Genomic DNA, 23,085 nt, shown 5'->3' with positions numbered 1-23,085 from the left:
CCAGAACCGATATCATTTACCATCTAAATGCACTTCTATAAACCTAAAACATTGATCACATAAGAATATAAATAACCCAAAAAATAACCACTGCTTATTTCTTCGTTGTTAACATTCTAGGGTTTGTAACAAAAATTAAATTCTCATAAATTCGGATAATTTCAAATTATTTCTTACATCTATTGACTAAATAAGAGATAAGAGATATATTGCATGAATATATATATATATATATGAACATACCTAACAACTCGATGCTTCGCTCGCTGGATTCGATTGAAATCAACTTACTCTTCTGTCAAGTTCCAAATCAATCTCCACAGCTATCACTTAAACTTGTTTGATGGTCAAATATTGAGGGTTTTTAGTAAAAAAATGGCTGCCATGCATACAGTCTTGCACCGGTTGTTCATATGCATGCAAACTTCTCTCGATGTGAATAAAGAATGGGGAGGATGGACCACTTCTGTTTGTTTGTCTTTGAGTTACAGTGAAACGATGTCGTTTCTCTGTAACTTTTTTTTTTAACCAAAATAAAAAACGACGTTGTTTTGTCTTTTTTGTTACAGTGAAACGGCAGCGTTTTCGGGGTATTAAAACGACGCCGTCTTTCTTTGCAGCCTCTTCTTTATTAAAAGACTATATTACCCCTATGACGTCAGCATGTCTTAACGGTAGTAAACGGAAAGGTGGACGCCAGAATTCTTTTGTCAATTTAGGGTATACGAGTGATACAAGTGAAAAGTGTTGTAGTACGTTTGATACCGGTGACATTTTAGGGGATACCGGTGATATTTTAGTGTATACCGGTGATAATTTCTCATTTTTAAATATACATACCAAAAAAATCAAAACACCAGTAGTAAAAAAAAAAAATTGCAAAAGACTGAACACCAACAATATCAAATCCACTTACCTCTATCCCGACCCAGTAAAAATCAAAACTTTCCTCAACATACTAAATTTAATTATCTGAGCAGATGAAAAAAAAGTCCAAAATCATCAAGTATACTGTAGAGGAGAGTTGTAAGGCTGGTCGGCGATGGAAATGGCCAAGACCATTTTTTAATGATAAAGACCATTTTTAATTTTCAAATCTAAAAATTCAAAATGGCACAAGAAACCTGACGTTTCTAGCTTAGCTTTCTTATATGCTGATGTGGCTAAATATCATTACTCTTATTTTAAAACGAAACAACCATCGAAGCTTATAAATACAGTATTTTGTTTAAGTCATATCTAGTGTCTGATTTTTTATTTTATTTTTTCTCAATCTCTAAGCAATGATACTAAGCAATTGATTTCTAAGATTGGCAGATGGCTGCAAAATACAATGGCAGGCGCCAGGCGGTGATGCTGGTCGTTGGGAGGTAATTATATATTAAATATTAAATAAAATAATTTCAAATAATTAAACTACGTTAAATAAATAAATTAAAATTTGTTTTCAAAAAAGAAAATTACAGACTCGCTTAGACCCACGACGAGGGCGGGTCTTTTCTTGGCTTCAGGAGTGGTCAAATTCGGCCGCCTTTGTCCGAACCATTTGCGCAGAACACATCTTGATTGACCCGCGCGCGCCAAACGCATCCTGTACATTCGAAACCTTTATTTTCATTTTTACTTCAGTGAGTATAATTTCATTATTTAAAAATAACTTAAATTTGCCTCTTCTTATTATTAACAATAAGATATTATCTTTGAGCATGGCATGAGTTTTACTATGGCTTTTATTTTATGTTCACTAAAAGATACATTTATTCATAGAAAATAAAAATACTCAATATATGTTGTGAGTGAAATAATTGTGCACTTTGTTTTTAAGCACTCGTACCTGTAATTTAAAGCACAAAAATTAAAGAAAGAAAAAAAAAGGATCATATTTAATCAGGAAGGAAAAATTAATTCAATTTATATTTATCAGATGAAAAATTACTACTCTTCGTAGATTTTTTTTTTTTGAATATTGGTTACGCACCAAATTACTATATTGCACAAATATTTACAACGGCTATATAATAGATATTACACACAATCAGATATATATAACTAAAACTTATATTATTATATTAAATTCTATAAAGTACATGCCCAACAAATAAATAACCATCACATACGAAGAATATTTTTTCTTCACTCATATTTTACAAATAAAAATAACTTATAAATATTTAACCCTCACTGTACTTTTGTGGAAGTTTAAACCGCTGTCCTCACAACTCCAACTACCTGGCCGAGGGCCCAATGACCTCTTCATAGATATTAAATAAAAAATAAATATATAATAGAAATGACACACAAAAGTGGACGAATGCAAAATAAAAGTTTTTAATTTTTTTTTGTTTTTGTAATCGATGATTAACTGATAATCTAATCTCTGGGCGACTAATAATTTCATTTTAAGGGAAAAACAAAAATTCAATCAAGAGTTTTGATTCAAAACGCAGAAGCCCTGAAGTTCTAAATAGTTTAGACAAACAAACCATCACTCTCGTCTCTCACTCTCTCAGACATAACCCCATCCGCCGCCGATAACACTCCACCCGCCACCCGCCACGGCCGGAGGCGGACGACAGCTGGCTGCCGTGCCGCTTGTCAGCCTCTCTCATCTCTTTGTCGAAGACCGAAACGGTGATCCCACTTCAGACTTCAAACAGCCACCCATCCCGGACTCTCTGACTAGCGACGACTGCCGCAAGGACTGCCAGCCACGCCGCCGGCGGTTTATCTCATCATCTCATGGTATTTTCATTTCTCATTTTTCAAGTTTCGTAGTCTTAATTAATAATTTCTTCAGTTGCCGAATTTTGATCAAGGTAGCCGCGCCGATTTATTTCATGCAAACACAGCGTCTTGTTTCTCAATATAAAATTGTTGGTTTCTTGGCATTGTGTTTGTCCATAATGTATGCTATTACAACCTCTCAGGCTTCGTGTCAATGTGATTTATGATTTGTGCTTGAATCTGTATTTATCCAGGACAGTAGACTGTTTATTTTAGTTTAGCAACACTAAACTAATGTATTCATTTTGTTAAAATGCTATTTTTATATTTCGGCTTCCCTTAAAAAAATGGCAATATAATAAAACACTCTAAATGCTTAGTCTACTGTAGTCTTATACTATTGTGTTTGGTCTATTCTCCCAGGATTGCTAAATGATTCAGAATTGAGGTGTTTGGATTTTTGTACAACGTACTGCTTCCAGCTGTTTTACTGTTTTGATCTTGAATTTAATATAGCTTTTGATTTTGATGTGATCACATGGAGAGTGAATCAGAGAGAATCAAAAGTTAGAGGATTTGAGAAAGATAGAGACAGTTTATCCTGTGTTTTTGAATTTAATTTGAGTTTGCCTTTATTTCCGTTTAATTGTTTGTCTGATTTTTATTTAATTTGTTGTTTATGTTTCTGGGTTTAGTCTCAGTCTCGGCATGGCGGCAAAATAAATAAAGAAAGCAAGGAACTTGTCAACTTTTGTTGTTTCTTCAAGAGAATTTAATGGTTAAGTTTGTAGATTGCAGGATACTCTTGACAATATCCAGCTTTCTAGGCATATATACTACAAATTGCTTGACAGTGACATTTAACTTAAGTTGCCTTGCTCAATTGACAGATTTCTCTGTCCCTGAAGCTCCCATTCTATGTTCACTCACTGAATTTTTTGAGATGATTATTTCGCGCTTGGTAGAGTATAACAGAAGATAAGAAAAAGTTAAATGATGGAGGTGGGGGATTGGTGGAGGAGAGGGAAATGGAGGATAATGGTGATGCTGACCATGTTACACATAGTAGGCATACTCATATTCACACGAGGGTTTCTGTTAACTCGAACTGAGCTCCCGTATTACAGCAATTGCTCTGATGTTTCTGAATCCCCTTGCTTCACTGGTCAATCAAATCCCTATCAAAACCAATCTAATTCACACTGTTGGACAAGGCCTGCTGTTGATCGTCTTGTCATTATTGTTCTTGATGCCCTCAGGTACTCATTCCGATCCGGAACACCTCTAATAAAAACTAATACTTATGAAATTGGTTCAATCTGATATGTGTTCCTGTTTCATGCTTTGCTATTCAGATTTGATTTCGTTGCTCCCAGTACCTTCTTCAAAGGTCAGTATTCCTTTTACTCTCCTTTGTCGCTACTTTTCCGTTCTCATTAAAAACAACCCTGTCTCTCAATATGTGGAATTTTATAACCCAGATTTTCCCCTTTACATATTCCCAACTCAGTGTTTTAATTGATTTATTTGTTGCTCAAGCTTAAAACCCCAAGTAAATTATGTAGAATCAAAACCTTGGATGGATAAATTGCGAGTGCTTCAGAAGCTGGCATCTACTAAAACATCTGCCCATATCTTCAAAGCAATTGCTGATCCACCTACTACTAGTTTGCAAAGATTGAAGGTCATTTCTGCTCTTTCTCTGCTAAGTTATTAGGTTCTTTAAAATCCAGTTCCCAAGGCATGATGTACATGTTTCATATATACAGTTTCTTTGACTTTAGTTATGTCTTCGTCTCTCTTTTTTTACCCCCCTTTTTTTATAGGGTTTGACAACTGGTGGTCTGCCAACTTTTATTGATGTTGGAAATAGTTTTGGTGCTCCAGCTATTCTTGAAGATAACTTGATACACCAGGTCTGTTTCCTGATCTCTCTTCGTGGAAGTCGTATTTACTTATTTTTATTTTTGGTATATTGGTATTCCTTATGAAAATATTTGATTACATGTTGTTTATGCAACCTGGAGCACTTCTTATTTTGTATAAATTATTCTAATCTATGACTCACCTTCAGTTGGCTTCAAATGGAAAGCGAGTAGTGATGATGGGAGATGACACATGGGTGCAGTTATTTCCTCATCATTTCAAAAAATCTTATCCCTACCCGTCTTTCAATGTTAAAGATCTTCATACGGTAGGCTATTTAATGTTCTTATGTGCATTCGACTTTAATCTTCTCTTTCCATTATGGAGATTTTGATGGTATTTCTATTTCATGTAGACAACGGATGCATTGAGCATCTACTTCCATCTTTGTACGAAGAAGATTGGGATGTTCTTATAGCTCATTTTCTTGGTGTGGTAAACACGCTTTCTCTGTAAAACATATTTGGTCACTTTTAGGTATAAACCTGGAACATTTTGAAGCTTATTGACACAAGCTATGCCCATAAAAATTATACACCGTAAAATTCCAGGGAAGCATTTCTACAGATGAAGATTCAAGGACCTGAATAAATAGCTCTTATTTAGTTTTTTTGCAACCTTTTCTCCATTGTATTGAGAGTAATTTTTTATTGTATAGAATTTTGGATTGAAGAATTGGGTTAAGGAATTTATCGTTATCAAAGGCATTGAAAAGGAATTGGGGAGTTGGTATCCAAAAGAATAGTATAGATCTAGGTTGTTCTTATTTGAAGCAAATATGGTCAAATACTGTTTTTTTTTTTCTGCCCTTTTTCTCATTCTCCTAATTGTCTATTTCTCTCAACAAATTATGAGTTTATTCCTCTTCTATATTTTTGACAACATGCATCAAGTTACCAAGGTTTTACATTCACACAATTTACCGTTGTGTAATTCTGCAGGCTCTTTTAGATAAACTAATTTTTATGTTCTACTTGGTTCAGGATCATGCTGGACATATTCTTGGTGTAGATTCTGTTCCAATGATAGAAAAGTTGGAGCAGTACAATGAAATTTTAGATGTGAGTTTGTTGGCGACATACATTTTCTTTTTGGTTACACTTAAAATAGTCTTGAACTTGCATTTTCCTTCCAGGAAATTTTCGTCTATGTTTGTTGGTAAATTGATCAATGGTTCTTGAGGTGCAACACCTGTTGCCTAAAGAAGTGGTTGGTCTTTTTCATTATTAATGAATAATTTTCTGTTGGTTTCTCCATGATAAGGGATTTATTGAAAACATTTTCTTTAGGCACATAAAATGACATATCCGTTCACCTTTTCTGTTTCCTTTCTTGTTGCATAGGAATTTATTTTGAGTTTATATCTCTTGTTACATTTTCTGTTTATGTTTTTGGACCAACTTTTATTTTTGTTCAGAAAGTAATTGAAGTGCTGGATAACCAGTCTGGACCGGGTGGTTTGCACGAGAATACTTTCCTTCTTGTGATGGGTGACCATGGGCAAACTATTAATGGTGATCATGGTGGAGGAAGTGCCGAAGAGGTGTAATGTCAATCTTGTTTGTAGAATGGGAAATTGAGTTAATTATCTAATTCCTCAGTCATGCTAACTTGACTTGCATGTTGCAGGTTGAAACATCTGTTTTTGCCATGAGTTTTAAAAAACCTCCATCCACCATGCCATCTGAATTCGATTCTTCATCTTGTGAAATAGATTTGGTATTCTCTCTGCTTTCTGATGACTACATATTTGCTAGCATCATTTTTGTCTTAGAGACCCCTTTAGGATGCTAATTGTTTACATCAATTTCATTTTTCATCATCCAATTTCAGGATCAGAAAAAGACATGCATCAGCTCCTTCCAACAGGTTAGAATAGTTGTTTTATTTTATTTTATATTTCCTGGGGTGGCTCATTTGGGTTTCTCTCGTCACCTAATTGGAATTGTTTTTTTTTTTTTCCCTTCTTAAAACGATGTATTGAGTAAAATCTGCTACAGCTTGATTTTGCAGCAACAGTGTCAGCCTTGCTTGGCGTCCCCTTTCCTTTTGGAAGGTGCCGTGTAAGCATCCCATTACTGTTATTGTAGTCATTATTTTTTATTAACTACTACAAAAATTTATAACGACCTGACATCTTGACTTAATTTTCCTTTAAAGTCCGCCATAATTTGTTTTGGCCAGGCTAGTGATGTTGGTACAAAACTGTTGCTTGTAGCCCTAAGATTTCTGTCAACAACATGCCCACAGAGTGCACTTGATCTGTTTTTCATCATGAAGTTCAATATAATTTCGTTATCTTGAGTGAGCTTATGAACAATAGCACCTACCCTTTATGTAGGTATTTCTAGCAGTAATGCCCAACTTAAACTCAGTGAACATACAAATGTTGAGGGATTCCTGGGTATCAAAATATAATAATAAAACGTAGATTTTTTATTTTAACTTCCATTTTCTTAAGATATGTGTTGATTTTTCCTCTGGTAAGAGAGAAAACATAAACATAGTAGTTATTTAGCTTGTTGCTATCCCGATGTGTCATTAATTTGCTTTCATGTTCGTTCTTAATTTTATTTTTTATTTTTTATATCAGAAATGATATTCTTTTAAGGTTATCTTCTTTTCAGTATTGGGCGTGTCAGCCCTGAGCTATATGCTTTGGGTGCTGGTACATGGAATCTGGAGAACAACATCGAGGGAAATTGCCCAAATCAAAAAGAGGAAGAATGGATGCAGAACTATTGCAATGTACTCTGCATCAATTCTTGGCAGGTGATTTTAGGCGTCCTTGAGGTTTTGTATTATTAGCAGACAGCAGCTTTTGATTTGATTTATTTTTTGGTTCTTTTCTTCTTTCTCACCAGTTATGCATTGCTAATGTAGGTGAAAAGATACATTGATGTCTATTCAGCTTCATCTGTCATTGGTTTTTCCTCTGAAGACTTGTTACACATATCAGATATGTATGCTCAAGCAGAGGAGAATTGGTCTTGTAGCTCTGAGAATTTGTTGTCATTTAAAGATGAGAGCTGTTATTCATCCTTACCTCTTAAAAGGAAAATTGATGCTTATTTTAAATTCCTACTGAATGTTGCTGAGCTGGCACGATCAAAATGGACTGAGTTTGACTTGAAGATGATGGGAATTGGTTTTGCGATTATTTTGATCTCATTACCAATCTATTTCCTTGCTATGATGACTAAAAGTGTAAACGGCTTTTCTCTTTTGTTTGGAGATTCTGAGATATTTGTGAAGTTAGTTTTTGCTTTGTTTATGGTGGTGATCCGTGCATGCAGCTTCCTGTCAAATAGTTATATTTGTAAGTTGTCTGACTTCTGGTTCCATGATTGCACCTTCTATTCTGACGACTGATTCTTTTTCCTTTAATATGTATTATTTTAAACTTTGAGTTCAGTGGAAGAAGGGAAAGTGGCAAGTTTTCTGTTAGCCACAACTGCCATGTTCAAATTACGTAATTCAGTCAAGAGAGAGAAAATGCTAATGGAAGTAGGTATCAGTAAGCTTTGTACTTGCTTTTAATAAGTTACAAACAAACTTAGTTTTAATTTCTTGATATATGTATTGATTTTGGGGTTTAATGAGATAATCCATTGAAAGTTATTGTGATGTTGAGTTATATATTTGCAGGCTATCATCTTTCTTTTGTTGATTACCATTCTACGATTTACCATTGAAGTTGGGTTGTCAAAGCAGGCTGCGACTTCTCTATTTATGAGTACCCATTCTTCATGGCTGGTTGAAATTGACCCAGGCCATCCTGTGTGGACATACATGGCTGAAATTATACCAATTTTAGCTCTCATTTTTTTGGCTTACTTGCTGTATATTATAATGGCTAGGAGTTCTTGTCGCAGCATCTGGAAGTATGTTGTATTGGGTACTATATTATGTTATATCCTCATAGCTGTACATTGGGCATCAGAAAGTGATGTATTGAGTTCAATGCTGATGCTTCAAGGGATTGGAAGAAATTGTATCCCAAGGATAATATATGCTATTGGACTTGGACAACTTTTATTGCTGGCATTTAGTCCTCTTTTTCATAAGGACAGAGATCTAGAAAGCAAAATGCATTTGCTTATTAAGACACTGGCCATGTTATCTTCCTGCAGTTCTACAATCATTGTTCTATCCGGAAAGCAAGGGCCCTTGGTTGCTTTAGTAACCATAACTGGAGGTGACTTTTGCTATCTCTATGTATTGGTGCTTTTAACTTGATATTTATCACATCTTTACGAGACATTGTCTTCCACTCTTCTGTGCTCCTTTAGCTCTTGCCTTCGATTTTATGTTTTCTTAATCAGGTTAAAGAATGTTCATTTTCCTTTATAGATTTCACGAGCATCACTGTTTTGCACTTTTTCCAAAAGGATTTGATCATGTTTCCCTCGACAGGTTATTGTATTATGAGATTGGGAAACATAGAACGGGGTTCTACTGATAAAGTGGCTGGAATCCTAACTTTTGACCCTCTTTCTGTGACACAATGGAGTCTGTTAGCCACTTGTCTCTTCTTCGTCACCGGACACTGGTAAATGCTTGTTATTTTAAGTCTATTAATAATGGATTTATCTCTTCTACTCTGTTTGGTTTCAGAACTTAGCTCCAACCAACTTAGATAACCGGTTTATCCTATTTCTCAATAGCTTTATTATTCTAGTACAAGGAGATCTTATTATATTGTAATTGTCTCTTCTTCGTCACCGGACACTAGTAAATGCTTGTTATTTTAGGTCTATTAATACTAATGGATTTATCTCTTCTACTCTTTGTTTGGTTTCAGAACTTAGCTCCAACAAACTTATATAACCGGTTTATCCTATTTCTCAATAGCTTTATTATTCTAGTACAAGGAGATCTTATAATATCGTAATTGGTTCAGGAAAGCTCAAGTCATCTATGTGTTTGTATGATCCATAACCTGTAACAACTTTCTCTTCAGGTGTGCTTTCGATGGACTCCGGTATGGTGCTGCGTTTATTGGGTGAGTCTTGGATATTTGCATCTTTTGCATCATAAATAGGTGAACTAGCTGGCCCAATATTAAATCTCAATGGAAAAGTAGCAAATGTGAATGATGTGTTAAATTTTATCTTTCTGATGATTTCACCATCATTATTGCTGTTCCCATTTTGGGGCTCATTTCCATGGTTCTGTAGATAATAATTTTGGGAGGGCACGTACTTTCAGGTATGATGAGTTCGTCCTCGTTAGACAAGCAATCCTTCTTACAATTGATACCTTTGGGTTTTCTCACATCATTCCAGTCTTTGGACTTCCATTTCTAGTTGCACGCCAAAAATTGCTGGGTCGTACTGACCAGGATAGAAGACTCCTTCACTTGCAGTTGTCTCAAGTAAGGTTATCAGCCGAATGTTGTGTCATAAATGTATCATTTTTTGCTCTTCTTTGGTATTATGGCCATCTATGTTGGATTATCCTGTGCTTGACTTGTCTAATTGGCAGCAAGGCTTATTGAGTTTTTTTTTTCTTTTTTTCCATTCTTTTTACAAATGATGGTTTAGATGTATTTGATGTATGGACTTATTACTGCCGCCTCAGTCATAGCCACCATCATTTGTGTCATCATACAAAGACGGCATCTAATGGTAATGAATTTCTTTCATGGTCACGTAGATTTTCGAACTTCATAATTTTGGTGACTTTTTGACAACCATTCATCATCCTTTTCTTGCAGGTATGGGGCTTATTTGCTCCAAAGTTTGTTTTTGATGTGGTTGGTCTTATTCTCACTGACATCCTAATTTGCTTGGCTTGGTTCTACTACATTGGTCGACGTGAAGATGGCACACAACTGACAACTCTAGATCACTGGGATTGATTAATGTGGAATTAGTCTGCTTTGTTTATTTTATATTATTCTATTTCACATCAATCTAATAATGTTAATGTGATAAATTTTGCATCTGTTAGAAGTATTATGTTGTACTGATCCACTCAGCTGTCCTTATGTGCTGGCCGAATTTGGTTTCTTATATCACTTTTTGAGATTACTACAAGGTCACTGCATGAAGTATGAAGAGATACCTCATAACTGTCTCGGTGTTTACAAATCTTGACAGCCAATTACGTTAGTATTATGTTGCACTGATCCACTCAGAGCTGCGAGTCTGAGGTACACACGTGGTTGTGAACAATACTAGCACGAGATCCAAGGTTAGCCACGGACGGCACGGCTGCCGTGAGCTCCATGTCTGGCTCTCGGTCTTGTTTTTTTTTTCCTAAAAATTTTCTCCCTTTAGTTATGGAAGTGAAAGAAGAAAATTTGAAGAACAGAATAAGAGCAAAAACGGCATCAACATTAAAGGACAGGACAATAAGACAGACAGTGAAATGGTTGATGAGGAAACTGATTGATGTGCCGATTGGCTGTCTTTGCCACAAATCTTTATGCCTTCACTATTGCAGATGGCAAAAGGATTTGGGTTCAGTCTAGATCTGCAAAGATTTGCAAAATTCAAATTTGGAAAAATTTGGATCGGTACAATAAAAAATGCGGATCTACATGTTAAAATTCAAAATCCATGCGGATTCAGATCACTTGCATTCGAAAAATCAGATGTCAAGATTTGTATTATTTTTTAATTAAATATTAAATTAAAATTAAATTAAAAAATTTTATAAGTTAAATGAAGAAAATCAGACCTATGTGGATTTATGGTGATGTTTTTATTTGCGATGGTTTAAAATGTAATCTATGTGGATTTGTGTTGTTTTTATTTATTTGTGGTGGTGCTAAGCTTGGATTTATATCATTTTTTATATTTGATTTATCTTGCGGTATTTTTATTTGTGGAATTATGGTGGTATTGTATGTTATTATAGGAGTTGAATTATTGATTGTTGAAATATGATTCGATTTTATTTGATTTTCGTAGATAAATTTGTTGAATTTTAAATTATATTTGAATACATAATGCAGATCTAGATATCTTGAAAATCCATCCATAATCTACAAGACTATTATCCACATCTAGATTTGCATGTTTTTTTGTGGATCTAGATGCGGATGTGGATTTTAAAATATAAATTTGGATCCAGATTGGACGCACTTACATCCGAATCCGGATTTGGATTTTGCTATTTTGAACTACTACTTAGATCACCGTGAACATATAATTTTGTCATCGATATTTGATACTTTATCAAATAAACTAGAAGTTTCTTTTCTTTTTTTTTTTCAAATGTATCAAACAAGTCCATCAACCAAGTTTGGTGGCTTTAAGTATAAGCAAATAAGACAATCGCCTAAGACTCTATATTTTAAAAAGGCCTTAATAATTCTCTAATTAATGAATTTTTTTTTTAAATTATGTATTGTGAAAAAGCCTATCCATATTTGTTAATCTTAGTGTTACATAAATATAATTAATAATACTGTCTAATCTTTTATTCATTCACTATTAGTTTTTCCAAGGAAAAAATATAAATTCTTTAAATTTTCAATTTTCTAAGAAATCTTAATTATTTAACATTAGAATCTTAGACTTTTAGTATTCCTTTTTATTTTCAATTAAAAATCTTGTAATCTCAAAAATCAATACAAAGAAAATTATTACATTAATTAGGTCATTTTAAAAAAAATTAGTCTCTTGAAATATAATGTACATATCCATTATCTGATCATCAATTCATCTTCTTTAACTTTTTATGTGTTACAACTCTAGATATTATATTTTAAAATAATATTTTTCTTATTTATTTATTTTTATAATAATTATAATAGACGTAAAATAATATCTTCTTCACAGTTTTTTAGGTTTTGTTTTTAAAATTTTTTAAAGATTTTCTTAATTATGTTAAAATTTAATAACTAAATATTAAACAGACTTTGACAAATTTTAGTTTTCTTTTAGGTATTAAAGTTGAAGAATAAAAAACATCTCATAAAACCCAATAAGGTCCCCAAAACTCTAAAGCGGTCAGCACCCAAAAACTCTAAAGCCGTCCTGCTGAGTGCTGACCGTTAAAACATTTTAATACCAGGGTAAACAATTTTTTTTTTTTTCTCAAAAAAGATATGCCAGGGTAAACGAATGGGCGATTCACTGAGCTATTCTCGCGGGAGAAACCCTACAATCCAGTAAATAGAGCTAACATTTGGTGTCTTTTTTCGCTTCACTGATACTGGCTCAAAGCCCTTGGATTACGCTGTAAGGTGAGTATCTTAAGCTTTCTTTCAAAGCTTCTTCTTCGCATTTTCGAAAACGGGTTTTCTGCGAATGAAGTGAAATATCGCACAAGGATCCAAAATAAATGGACCAACGAAGCACTGCCGGGTCGATGGCCCTTGACCCGAGATTTATATTGCGATAAAGATGATTTTTCTTTTTCCCCTTTCAGCTGCTAATTTCTCTATGTTAATGCATGTTAATTTATGCTCTGTAAGTGTGATTTGAAACGGCTCTTCATCGCAGAAGTAATATTGTTTTTTTACTTTTTATTTTCCTTTCTTCTGTTTTGATCTTCTTTTCGATATACTTCGGTTAGTTTGTTCTATATTATAATATTACTAGGGCAGAAGCTTTAGTCTTTGATCTTTGTGCTCATTGCTTGTTCTGATTCTTTTTTCCAGCTTATATTGATGTGAATTGATATGATTACAAAGTAGATTTAGGTTTAGAGGTGGAATTGTTTTATATTTTTCTTTTATATAAGATTATCTAGGTCATTTGTGGTCCATTGAAAACCTGTAAAGCATGGTTCTGGTTCAAAGAATCAGCATCGCCAATAGACCAACAGAAAAAGAAAACAGAAACGCCAGATAACTTTAATATCAGAGATCTTGTCCTAACCTCAATATACAAAACTTTTGTTGTATAATTTAATTTGTGCTGCTATTCTTTTCTTTTCAATTATAAATGGGCTATTATTAATGTTGTTGTCATTGTCGTAATCATCATTTTGTGGTTTTAATGCATGTTTTAGGATTGTATTTGAATGAGATCAAGTAGTAAAGGGAAATGAGTAGGCTATCAATTCGGCCACGGCCGCTAGACATACACAAGAAACTGCCCATAGTTAAGTCATTTAAGGACTTTGAAGACGACAACAATGACACGAATCCTCCTACTAGTTCTACTGCCGCTAATACTACTCCCTCTGCAACCACCACACGCAACTCACACCTCCTCCGTCTCAATTCCTCTTCGTTTGACCATGACAGTCAAGAGGTACGTTTCAGCATTTACAAAATACTTAAAACTGTTTCATTTTGTTGATTTCACCGTGAACTTACTGTATATACATCAGGTGCATCAAGTCCCTAGCAAGAAGTCAGCTTCTGAAATACCCACACCTCAGTTTGTGGTTGTTGACACGTATGAACGGGACTATTCTCAGACATTTGATCAGCCAACTTCCTATTTACGTGCGAGAGGAGGTCTGTTGTTGTTGATGTAAAATTTTCTATCCAGATTATTTTGATAATTATAACGTTTGTTTAACTTAACTTTGCTTGTCAAATTTCAATTATTGGCATTGGCAGCTCGGGCTGAGCTTGGGGATTTTGTTGAGTATGACTTAGACAATGAAGACGAGGATTGGCTTGACGAATTCAATAGAGATCAAAAACTTCTTCCCCCTGAAAAGTAGTTCACCATATCTATCTAATATAATTTTTTTCTAATGATTTTTATGTGGATGCAATTTCAACTTATGTAATTTAATTTGGGTTAAAAGATGATACAGTAAATCTTATTCATCTCCAATTCATTCATTCGATTACATGCATGAACCACAGATTTGAGACTCTTATGTTTAAGTTGGAGGTGTTGGATCATAAAGCTCGGGAAAGAGCAGGACTTATAACACCCACTCTTGGTTCGCCCATTCCCATACTACTGCAACTAGGTGTTGCTATTGAGGTGATACTTTGTTTTGACTGTTTGAATGCTCTCTAATTTCAGTGCTGGTTATGGCTCAACCTCACATTGTTCCTTGACTAGCTATATCATATGAAATTGTTTGTTCCTAAATTCCAGTTACTTGAGTTACCTGTGATCAGAAACTTGTCTCTGTCAAAAGAGATGGATTCAATTAGATTGACCTGCCTTTTTGTTAAGAAATAGGAAGTTATATATATTAATATTCAAACCTCATAGGAGTATTAGGCACTAAACAAGAACAACAAAAACTATAAGATACTTTCTGCGCACTGTAATGAAACAGACCGTGACCTCTACAGATTCTGAGAACTAGCAGGTAAGGATTAAGGACCTTGGCTGTGGAACTTTTAGTAAATTAGTGCCTTTCTTGCTTCTGCTATTTGACACTTAACAATAGACATTCCACAACTGTTTCTTTTGTTGTGTCACACAGCAGCCTACTCAGTTACTTTTTGTGTATTTCCATTTTAAAGGTTGTTTTGTGTCTGTGGATTAACCAAAGACATAGTTAGTTATATGAAACTAATTTGTCCAGATCATTTGCTAACTATTTGCTGTTTGTGAAATTGTATGGACTCATGCAATTTAGTCTTTTTTCAATCACCTGCGAATGCAGATGGCTTAAGAGTCAATACTAATGTCTGTCTCTGGTGATTTTACTGTCTGTTTAGTGATTCATACGATTTAGTGGGTATACGCCTTCCTTTGCATGACATTTTAAAATTTATCGTTTAAGCCTAGAACTGTTAGTTTTTAGTGCTAGAAAAAGAAAAAGAGTCATGTTTAAAATATTTGGTTGTCTCTGCATTTTGTTTTATTTTCACTATGTAGCTTTGTTGATTGATTTATTAAGGATTCAAGAAGTTGTGACAATTGCTATTCCCTATCCCCTTTTTGATGTCAGGCCTTAAAAGATCAGACCACTGTTGGATATGCAGTCTTCCAGTCTGTTTATCACTATTGGAAAGAAAAGGTATGGTTTAAAATTTTAAATGTTTCATTGAACTTGATGTATCAATTCATAAATATTGGTGCAAACCAAGTTAAGTAGTTTTTTCTGTACTGTGAGTACTTGTACGTGCTTTTCACTTGTGCTATTTCATGTTTGAGGCCAGCGTGAACGATGGCAGAAACCTATATTGCGGCGTTTGCAGGTTAGTGTTATCAATTAGTTATGTATGGAGAGTGCTTATGTTGATCACTGCTTGGCAGTTTGACACATGCGGTGTCATCAAATTTCTTTTCCATCGTTTTCATTTATCAAAATAGTAAATTTCATTATCAGTGTGTAAAGTTGTATCTTTTTTAGAATTTTTCCCCCCTGTAAAAAGCCAGAATGTTTTAGAGATGATTTAGATGAAGGATTGTACATCAGAAATGTAGGTCAGCTGTCCTCCAAAGTGGTAAATGCCAAAGGGAGGGATACAAAATCTACATAATTTTTCAAAAACAGATAAGGACCATTCTGTACAAAGCATGCCTATCCACCCCTATATAGGTCTGAACCAGCCATTACAATGTTACCTCAAAACCATTGAAAATAAAAGAACTTGAATATTGTACTTGCAAATATTGTTTTGGGCGGGCTGGTGATTGTAGAATCAGCTTTTTGTACCTTTGAGTTTGTGTGTGTTTTCTGTGCATGTATCTCTCTAATATAATTTGTTTTTGTTTTGCATTCTGGAGTGGACAATGACAGTTTTTTTTTTTTTTTAATAATTAATACTACTTGTACAGCCTCCGCCACCAGTTAATGATACCAACCCATATAATGTCTTCAGACCGAGGGAGAAAGCTCACAGACTCCACACACGAAGGGTATGTGGCTGAGATAGCTGTGTTTGTATGTAATTTTGGAAACTTTTATTTTCGAAAGGAGAAAAAAGGGGGTGGGGGGCGCAAAAAAGAAGGGGGTTATGGGGATGCAGGGAAGTAATATTTCCCATATTTTGTAGACCTTAAGTAAGCTACTGAATTGGCAAATATGCTAACGCTGGCCAATCTTTTGATCAGATGCAAAGGAGGGAGAATAACGTGCAATCATTTGAAAAGCTTCGCCAGGTAAGCACTATATCTTTATTTTAATGTCAATCCTGATTCCTCGCTATGGACTTTGTGTAACTTAAAACAATATACTCAATTCATTTGTATGAAGTCATTTTCCCAAGCTTGATACATTGTATTCCCTTGGAGGAGCCTATGACTTTTTTCTGTGTAAACGCTTGTCTTATTGCATTCTAATGAAAGACTGGAAGAAAATTGAGATAATGGATAATCTTGCCACCAAGTTCTTTTTTATTCAAGACTTTAACTTGTTAAAAATTAATGTTGTTTTATTTATGTCCTTTTTGCTGTAATAGTCCTTAATCTCCAATTTTATTTATGAATATTTATTTATAGCTTGATTTAAAACCTTAAGCTAGTAGGTTAGAGCCCAAACAATAGTATTAAAATCTCTAACAGGCCCTCAAATGTGTGACTACTAGCAAAAGTACCTGTCATATGGATCAAGGCTAAGCAGAGACAGAACATAGAAATAGAGACAATTGCAATAATGCGCAATCACCCAAATACAGACGGGAAGAAGAATTAGATACTGATGTAATCTCGTGGGAGAAGCCGGACACAAGGCCTCATGGTTTAAACTAGCTCTGATGTCAAATAAATTTGCCACTAAGTTAATATGTAAGGGCCCGAACAATAGTGTGAAGACAATGACTATATATTGTCTGCAGTTTCCTTAGCTGAAATTTACTTTGCTTATTTCCTGGTCTTCCGGTGCTTTTGATAACAAGATTGTCCTTCATTTTTGTGGTGAATTATTGTTGTGATGATGCTGAAGAAACAAAAATATGTTCTTATTTTCCAAAGGTCTACCTTTACATGCTGGTAACACCTTTTTTTCTTTTTGTTTGGGGGGGTTGGGGGGGGGGGGGGGGTTCAAATTTTATGTACACTATCTTTTCATAATTCTCATTAAAAATTGAAATATTCTCTTTTGGATTTACTCTTCTCAGGTCAGACGCAACCTTGACCAAGCAAAGAGTATACTTGAGGCCTTGATAAAGGTGTTCTTTTTAACTGAAATAGCAAAATAAATGTTCACTGATCTTTTATTTTTCCGGTAATACCAATTTCTGTAATTATTTGGCGTTTTCATTGCTTCAGATTTCAGAATGTGGAGTTCTGATTACCTTAGAATGTCATGTCTGCAGAGAGAAGAAAAAAAGAGAGAGGTCATGGAGGGGGAAGTTAACCTACAAAGGATCCAAATGAAATTCAAGGTATGCTATGATGTTACATTGCATCATCTTGCATCGCTGTTGGAAATGTTGTCAATAGCCTTCTATCTTAGGAAGTTTTAGGAACTTGTGCAATAACTGTCTTGTGCTAACAATAACGGATGGAAGAGATTTTAACAATTAGTCACGATGAAAAAGACTGGATCTTTATGGTGAATGTGCTGGGGGCAGATTGCCCATGGCCTTCTTATTCTAAGGGCAAAATGATATCTCAATGAAGTTTCCAAGAATATTATGCAAGAACTTTTGTTTTTTTTTTTAATTTCATTTATTTATTTTTGCATATTAAAATTTAATTCCTACATGGCCCGAACTTCAAATGGTCTCTGCATTTGGACCATGGTGCATGTACAATCTATTGATTTCTGCTCACATTGTGCCCGACTCCTTTGAATTATCAGCATGAAATTGAGCTCCTTGAAGATGTGGCACTTCCTGGATTTCCATCTGTCTCTTGCAAGTTCGGTTTAAGTGAGGATGAATTTATGGACTCAGATGATCTTGCGCCTAGCCATCCACATTCGCAATCTACTGCAATTGAGAATCAGCCTTTCACAGAATCCAACCTAGTTCCAGTTCCTACAGCAAGCATGAAGCAAGAGTTCAGGCGGCGACATGTGCCACATGCATGGCTACATAAATTGGTACATACAGCTTTTGCTCCTAATCTGATTATCTCTATTCCTGGACCCAGAACTAGTAGCCTAATTATTACACATGATATTTTGCTGTTGCCATACTACTTACATATATGAATGCTGATTTTGAAACAGAAATATTCAACAGAGCACTGACAGAAACAGAGGTAACACCCGAGCCGGGTTACCGTGTTAATTGAAAACAATCGATTAACACGATAAATCTGGTGGGTTTGTAGTTAATTCTGCCAGCGCTCTGTCAGCTCCAGTATTTGACTTATTGACCTATCTGTGGTTGGAAAGAAAAATGATTTAAGTAAACTTTAGAAAATGTTTTATCCTTGTTTTATTTCTGAATATCAGCAGTGCATCATTTTGAAAATGTAACTGTGGGGTTTCAGGATCCTCTCGAGCCAGTTTTGTTGTTCACAAAACCCCTTGTGCCAGAAAAATTGGACGCTGCAGGTATTGTTCCGCCGTCAGATTCTTCTACGAGGAATGGCACTATAGCACGAACTCACAAATTTCATGGAAGAATTGGCCGAGGGGGGCGGATAGTATTTGATAGATGTAATCCTCTTATGCACTCCTCAACTGATAGTGGCACGTCTTTTTACTTACCACCAAAACCCCGCACATCTATGTACGGTTAAATTGAATACTCGTATTGTCCGAGCTCCAGCATTATTTGTTAGGGAGCCAAGTGTAATTATGCTCCGGCTGATATTTATGAAGTTAAATTGAATCCTTGCATTGTCCGAGCTCCAGCAATTATTTGTTTGGGAAGCCAAGTGTAATTATGCCGTGGGCAAGCAAAATACTGGGCTTGGTGAATCTTTTGAGGCTTGGTCACAGGTATTTCATGTGGTGCATCTTGCCTTATTCTTTTAAAGAAATGACCTTGCCCTAATTTTGCTTTCAAGTTTCAACTCAATGAGCTTTTATTACATCCTGTATTGTTGAAATGCTTGTGCTAATCATAGTATTTTCAAAATTTTCGTCCCAGTTGATTTTAAATTTTGTGGGAATGTTACAAGATAAAACTTACCTTCAAAACGTTAGAACCTATAAGATTGGCCGAAGGAGTCACCTTTTTTTATTTATTTTTTTCCATTAATCCCATTTGGAGAATGTGTACGTCAGGTGTTAATGCCTATAATGAAAATGATGCACTATGCTTTGTGTTTTTGAATTTAAAAATGTGTCTAATAGTGTCTAATAGAGAAAACGATTAAAATTAAGGTAATATAGGACGAAAAAGTATGGACAAGGAAGCAGTAATCTTTGTTGTTTTTCATTTTTTCAATAAAAAAATGAAAACAAAATTTTCAATATCTATTCATCATTTTTTGGGAAAAAAAAAGCTTAAAGAATAAATGAAAGTGTGTTTGTTAAAAAAAAAAAAGAGATTGGTGTTTGAATAATGGCTCTCTCGGTTAGGCAAAATAGTCACATGGTGCCTTTAGAAATAAGATAGATTTTAATTTGCCCCCAATTTAGAATGAAAATCTTTAATTTATCACCTAAAAGTATAAAAATATCAATTTACCCCATTTATTGTTAAGAAGATTAAAAAAAAGAAAATCCATCAATACATTCCTTATTTGCCCCTCATCTTTTGTATGAAAATAAAGAATAAATTGAGGTTTCATTGAAAGCAAATTAGAGATTATCATTTTATTTGGGAATGAATTGAAGTTTATCCTTAGGAATAAAAAATTCAAGAGGAGTACATCGAAAAAGGTGATAATTTTCACTTTTTATGGAGTATTTGGATAAGGTTTTTTACACCCCACTATTTTTATAAATCAACCCTATTTCTAGATATTAATTGCAATGAATTCACAATATTTTTTAAAAAATACAAATTAATAAAAATTTCGTATAGTTAATAAATTAGATCCTTCTATTGATTTTCTTCTTGGGTTCTTTGACCATATTTAATCATAAACTTTAATACAAGTTTTATTTTAGTATTTTATTATTATGATATATAGCGACTAAATTACCATAATAAACACGAGTTATTGTATCTAATAATTTATGTATCTAATTTTGTGGCTTATAGTATAATATTTTAAAATAAAATCTAATTGTGATTTTCTCTACTTTAGTGTGTAAATAACATAAAATTGACATCCCAATAATTTACATGAGTATCGTGCCCTAAAGATACTATTTTAGTTTAATTAAAGATTAAAACTCATACTAGTAAAGTAGTATTAGAAACAATGAGTTTGGAATAAAATTAGAAAAATATTGAAATTAAAGTAAATTCTTAATAGTTTTACCTTATAAGGGCAAAATAATCAATTTAAACTCATGACAAAATAATCTTTGTAGCTAAATATAATAAAATAATTTAAATCACAAGAAAGTAAACTAAAATAAATCTAGTTAATTAACTCTACAAAGTTCTTCTTTGTTTGAAAATTTTAAAACATAGCATGTATGTTTTATAATTATTTTTTAGACGAAGTATTATCATTTTGATTTTTGAGGAATATCAGTAAAATTTTCATAAAATAGTGGAATAAGCCCAATAAATAAATAAGGACATAAAAAGTTTTTGTCATAGCCACAGTCTCATAGAGGTGGAAGCAGGGGAGGAGCAGGCCAAGCCAGGCCACAGAAAATATTCAATTGAAAAAGCAAGAAAAGAATGAGCGTGTGGATGGTAAGGGCTCGGGCTCCCTCTTTCATTATTCCAATAACAACACTCAGGATTGGAAATGGAAATGGAGATGTAAAAGGCCTGCGCTTGCCCCTATTGAGCAATAAGATTTGGCAGTTTCAGTTGCAGTTGGAGTTGCAGCAGAGGAATAAGGAGAAGAAGAGACAAAATGTTACCATCAGTTATACTAACAGTAGCAGTGGAGGGGATTCTGCTTCTGCTGCACTGGAACTGGAGGTTAATGAGATAAGGGAGAGTTGCAAAATGTGGAAATGGAAGGGTCAGTACTCCATCAATTACTTGGTTTCTTCAACTCCAAATTCACATCCCGATTCTCCTCCTCTACTCCTTGTCCATGGCTTTGGTGCCTCCATTCCTCACTGGCGCAGGTTAGCGAGATAAGATTGCTCTTTCTTGTTGTGAATTGTGTAGCGGGTTGATTATTGGGTGCATAAAAATGTAGCTCCTTTATTGTGAATTCAATTCAAATTATGTTCTGGGTATTTTCGACTGTAATATTTTTTTTTTGTATGGAGCATGTCTTTACCTTATGTATGTAATATCTCTGACTCTGTTATGTATTATGAACTCCAGGGATGGATTTATATGTGTTATACTTCTAATAATTAATTAAGATCAATGAAGCAAAAGAATAATGAAAGTAAAGTCTATTCATTATTTCATGGTGCATTGGCATTAACACTTAGTTCTATTCCTTGCACCTAGATGATGACAAACCAGTGATCTGAATTTCAGGGTTCCATTTCATATTACCCTTTTATGGGTATAGGCTTCTTCCATTTTCCAATTCTTAATCTAGTGAAAAAGTATTCATTTTACCGCTCCGTAGAAGAGGGGAATGAAAATTTGTGTGTTCACTACTCCTTTATCCTATTAAATAATGTGAGGAATTGATATTTTTCTTGTCATCTCTGAGGTAATTTCAGGAATATCGGCACCCTGGCGAAGAGCTACACGGTTTATGCAATTGACCTTCTTGGATTTGGTGCTTCAGATAAGCCAGCTGGTTATTCATATACCATGGAGGCATGGGCTCAGGTGTGCAATGTTCCCTAGCCAGAAGTTGGATCTTTCTCTGTACTTATGTCGTCAATCACTTGACCTTTAGTTATTTTCCTTGCTAACTTGAGTGGGATTCACTGATACAGCTAATATTGGATTTCTTGGATGAAGTTGTTGAGAAGCCAACTGTGCTTATAGGTAATTCTGTTGGAAGCCTAGCTTGTGTTATCGCTGCCTCAGGTATATTTATTTTAACTTCCCCTTGGACATCAGATATTCTTCAACTTGCTTGCAAAGAAACACTTGTCCCTAATTATCCTTTTTGGTATCTATGGTTTACGATAAACCTGCTATATTTTCTACCATAAGAATCTAGTCAAACCCTTGTTCGAGGGCTTGTTCTGTTGAATTGTGCTGGTGGCATGAACAACAAGGCAATTGTTGATGATTGGAGAATCAAGCTATTGTTACCATTGCTTTGGTTCATTGATTTTTTGTTGAAGCAAAGGCCAATTGCTTCCGCTATATTTGAGCGTGTGAAACAAAGGTATTTTCTCTTCTCTTAATTCAGTCCATTGTTCATTATCCTAAAACACTAGAGTCAAAATTAAAAAAATCTATGATGTGTATACATTGGTGCTTCAGGGAAACACTGAGGAATATTTTACTGTCCATTTATGCAAATAAGGAATCTGTGGATGAAACACTGGTTGAGGTATTAATATTCTCCACTTATATGCCATTTTAACCTGTTACAAAAATGGCGTCTCATAATTCATGAATCGACCTCAAAACTGCAGATCATACGAGAGCCCGCCAATGAGGAAGGGGCACTTGACGCATTTGTTTCGATTAGTACCCACGCCCAC

The 23,085-nt window shown here is 34.5% G+C and overlaps 3 protein-coding genes across 6 annotated transcripts in view; all 3 read left to right on the top strand.

The window, feature by feature from the left end:
• The first annotated feature begins 2,364 nt into the window (after positions 1-2,364).
• On the top strand, positions 2,365-11,153 carry LOC18049122 (GPI ethanolamine phosphate transferase 3). 3 transcript variants are annotated; one of them, XM_024189691.1, is made up of 21 exons: positions 2,365-2,742; positions 3,633-3,983; positions 4,080-4,114; positions 4,290-4,408; positions 4,551-4,640; positions 4,799-4,922; positions 5,006-5,085; positions 5,634-5,711; positions 6,068-6,193; positions 6,280-6,369; positions 6,484-6,519; positions 6,651-6,706; positions 7,278-7,422; positions 7,534-7,969; positions 8,066-8,157; positions 8,299-8,848; positions 9,067-9,202; positions 9,614-9,655; positions 9,862-10,027; positions 10,197-10,280; positions 10,370-11,153. In XM_024189691.1, exons 2-21 carry the CDS (start codon positions 3,718-3,720, stop codon positions 10,511-10,513), a joined length of 2,895 nt encoding a protein of 964 aa, XP_024045459.1. In that variant the 5' UTR covers positions 2,365-2,742; positions 3,633-3,717; the 3' UTR covers positions 10,514-11,153. The 3 variants fall into 3 exon arrangements, with proteins under 3 accessions (XP_024045459.1, XP_024045457.1, XP_024045458.1); XM_024189689.1 differs by having other exon boundaries at positions 3,615-3,983; XM_024189690.1 differs by having other exon boundaries at positions 3,420-3,983.
• Positions 11,154-12,621: 1,468 nt separating this feature from the next.
• LOC18049121 lies at positions 12,622-19,429 on the top strand. 2 transcript variants are annotated; one of them, XM_006441864.2, is made up of 13 exons: positions 12,622-12,850; positions 13,621-13,865; positions 13,945-14,074; positions 14,180-14,282; positions 14,435-14,558; positions 15,484-15,552; positions 15,695-15,733; positions 16,317-16,397; positions 16,593-16,640; positions 17,597-17,647; positions 17,795-17,863; positions 18,283-18,525; positions 18,921-19,429. In XM_006441864.2, exons 2-13 carry the CDS (start codon positions 13,656-13,658, stop codon positions 19,170-19,172), a joined length of 1,419 nt encoding a protein of 472 aa, XP_006441927.1. In that variant the 5' UTR covers positions 12,622-12,850; positions 13,621-13,655; the 3' UTR covers positions 19,173-19,429. The 2 variants fall into 2 exon arrangements, with proteins under 2 accessions (XP_006441927.1, XP_024045460.1); XM_024189692.1 differs by lacking the exon at positions 12,622-12,850 and adding an exon at positions 12,872-13,076.
• Positions 19,430-21,119: 1,690 nt separating this feature from the next.
• The window catches only part of LOC18049120 (pheophytinase, chloroplastic), a 2,823-nt gene continuing 857 nt past the window's right edge, over positions 21,120-23,085 (top strand). The window contains exons 1-6 of the mRNA XM_006441863.2: positions 21,120-21,582; positions 22,141-22,252; positions 22,363-22,456; positions 22,586-22,763; positions 22,862-22,931; positions 23,017-23,071. Of these exons, the coding sequence (XP_006441926.2) occupies positions 21,182-21,582; positions 22,141-22,252; positions 22,363-22,456; positions 22,586-22,763; positions 22,862-22,931; positions 23,017-23,071 (910 nt within the window). The 5' untranslated portion in view covers positions 21,120-21,181. The remainder of the gene's footprint in view (positions 21,583-22,140; positions 22,253-22,362; positions 22,457-22,585; positions 22,764-22,861; positions 22,932-23,016; positions 23,072-23,085) is intronic.

The sequence above is a fragment of the Citrus clementina genome, unplaced genomic scaffold, assembly GCF_000493195.1.
Source record: "Citrus clementina cultivar Clemenules unplaced genomic scaffold, Citrus_clementina_v1.0 scaffold_3, whole genome shotgun sequence".
In the NCBI taxonomy this organism is placed as follows: Eukaryota; Viridiplantae; Streptophyta; class Magnoliopsida; order Sapindales; family Rutaceae; genus Citrus; species Citrus x clementina.
This window is presented reverse-complemented; position numbering and strand designations above follow the sequence as displayed.

Coding starts and splice junctions, on each gene's coding strand:
- LOC18049122 (XM_024189691.1), top strand. CDS start 3,718: ATGATGGAGGTGGGGGATTGGTGGAGGAGAGGGAAATGGAGGATAATG. Junction 8,158..8,298: donor GAGAGAAAATGCTAATGGAA/GTAGGTATCAGT, acceptor ATATATTTGCAG/GCTATCATCTTTCTTTTGTT. Junction 9,656..9,861: donor TATGGTGCTGCGTTTATTGG/GTGAGTCTTGGA, acceptor ACGTACTTTCAG/GTATGATGAGTTCGTCCTCG.
- LOC18049121 (XM_006441864.2), top strand. CDS start 13,656: ATGAGTAGGCTATCAATTCGGCCACGGCCGCTAGACATACACAAGAAA. Junction 14,283..14,434: donor AAACTTCTTCCCCCTGAAAA/GTAGTTCACCAT, acceptor CATGAACCACAG/ATTTGAGACTCTTATGTTTA. Junction 16,398..16,592: donor ACAGACTCCACACACGAAGG/GTATGTGGCTGA, acceptor TCTTTTGATCAG/ATGCAAAGGAGGGAGAATAA.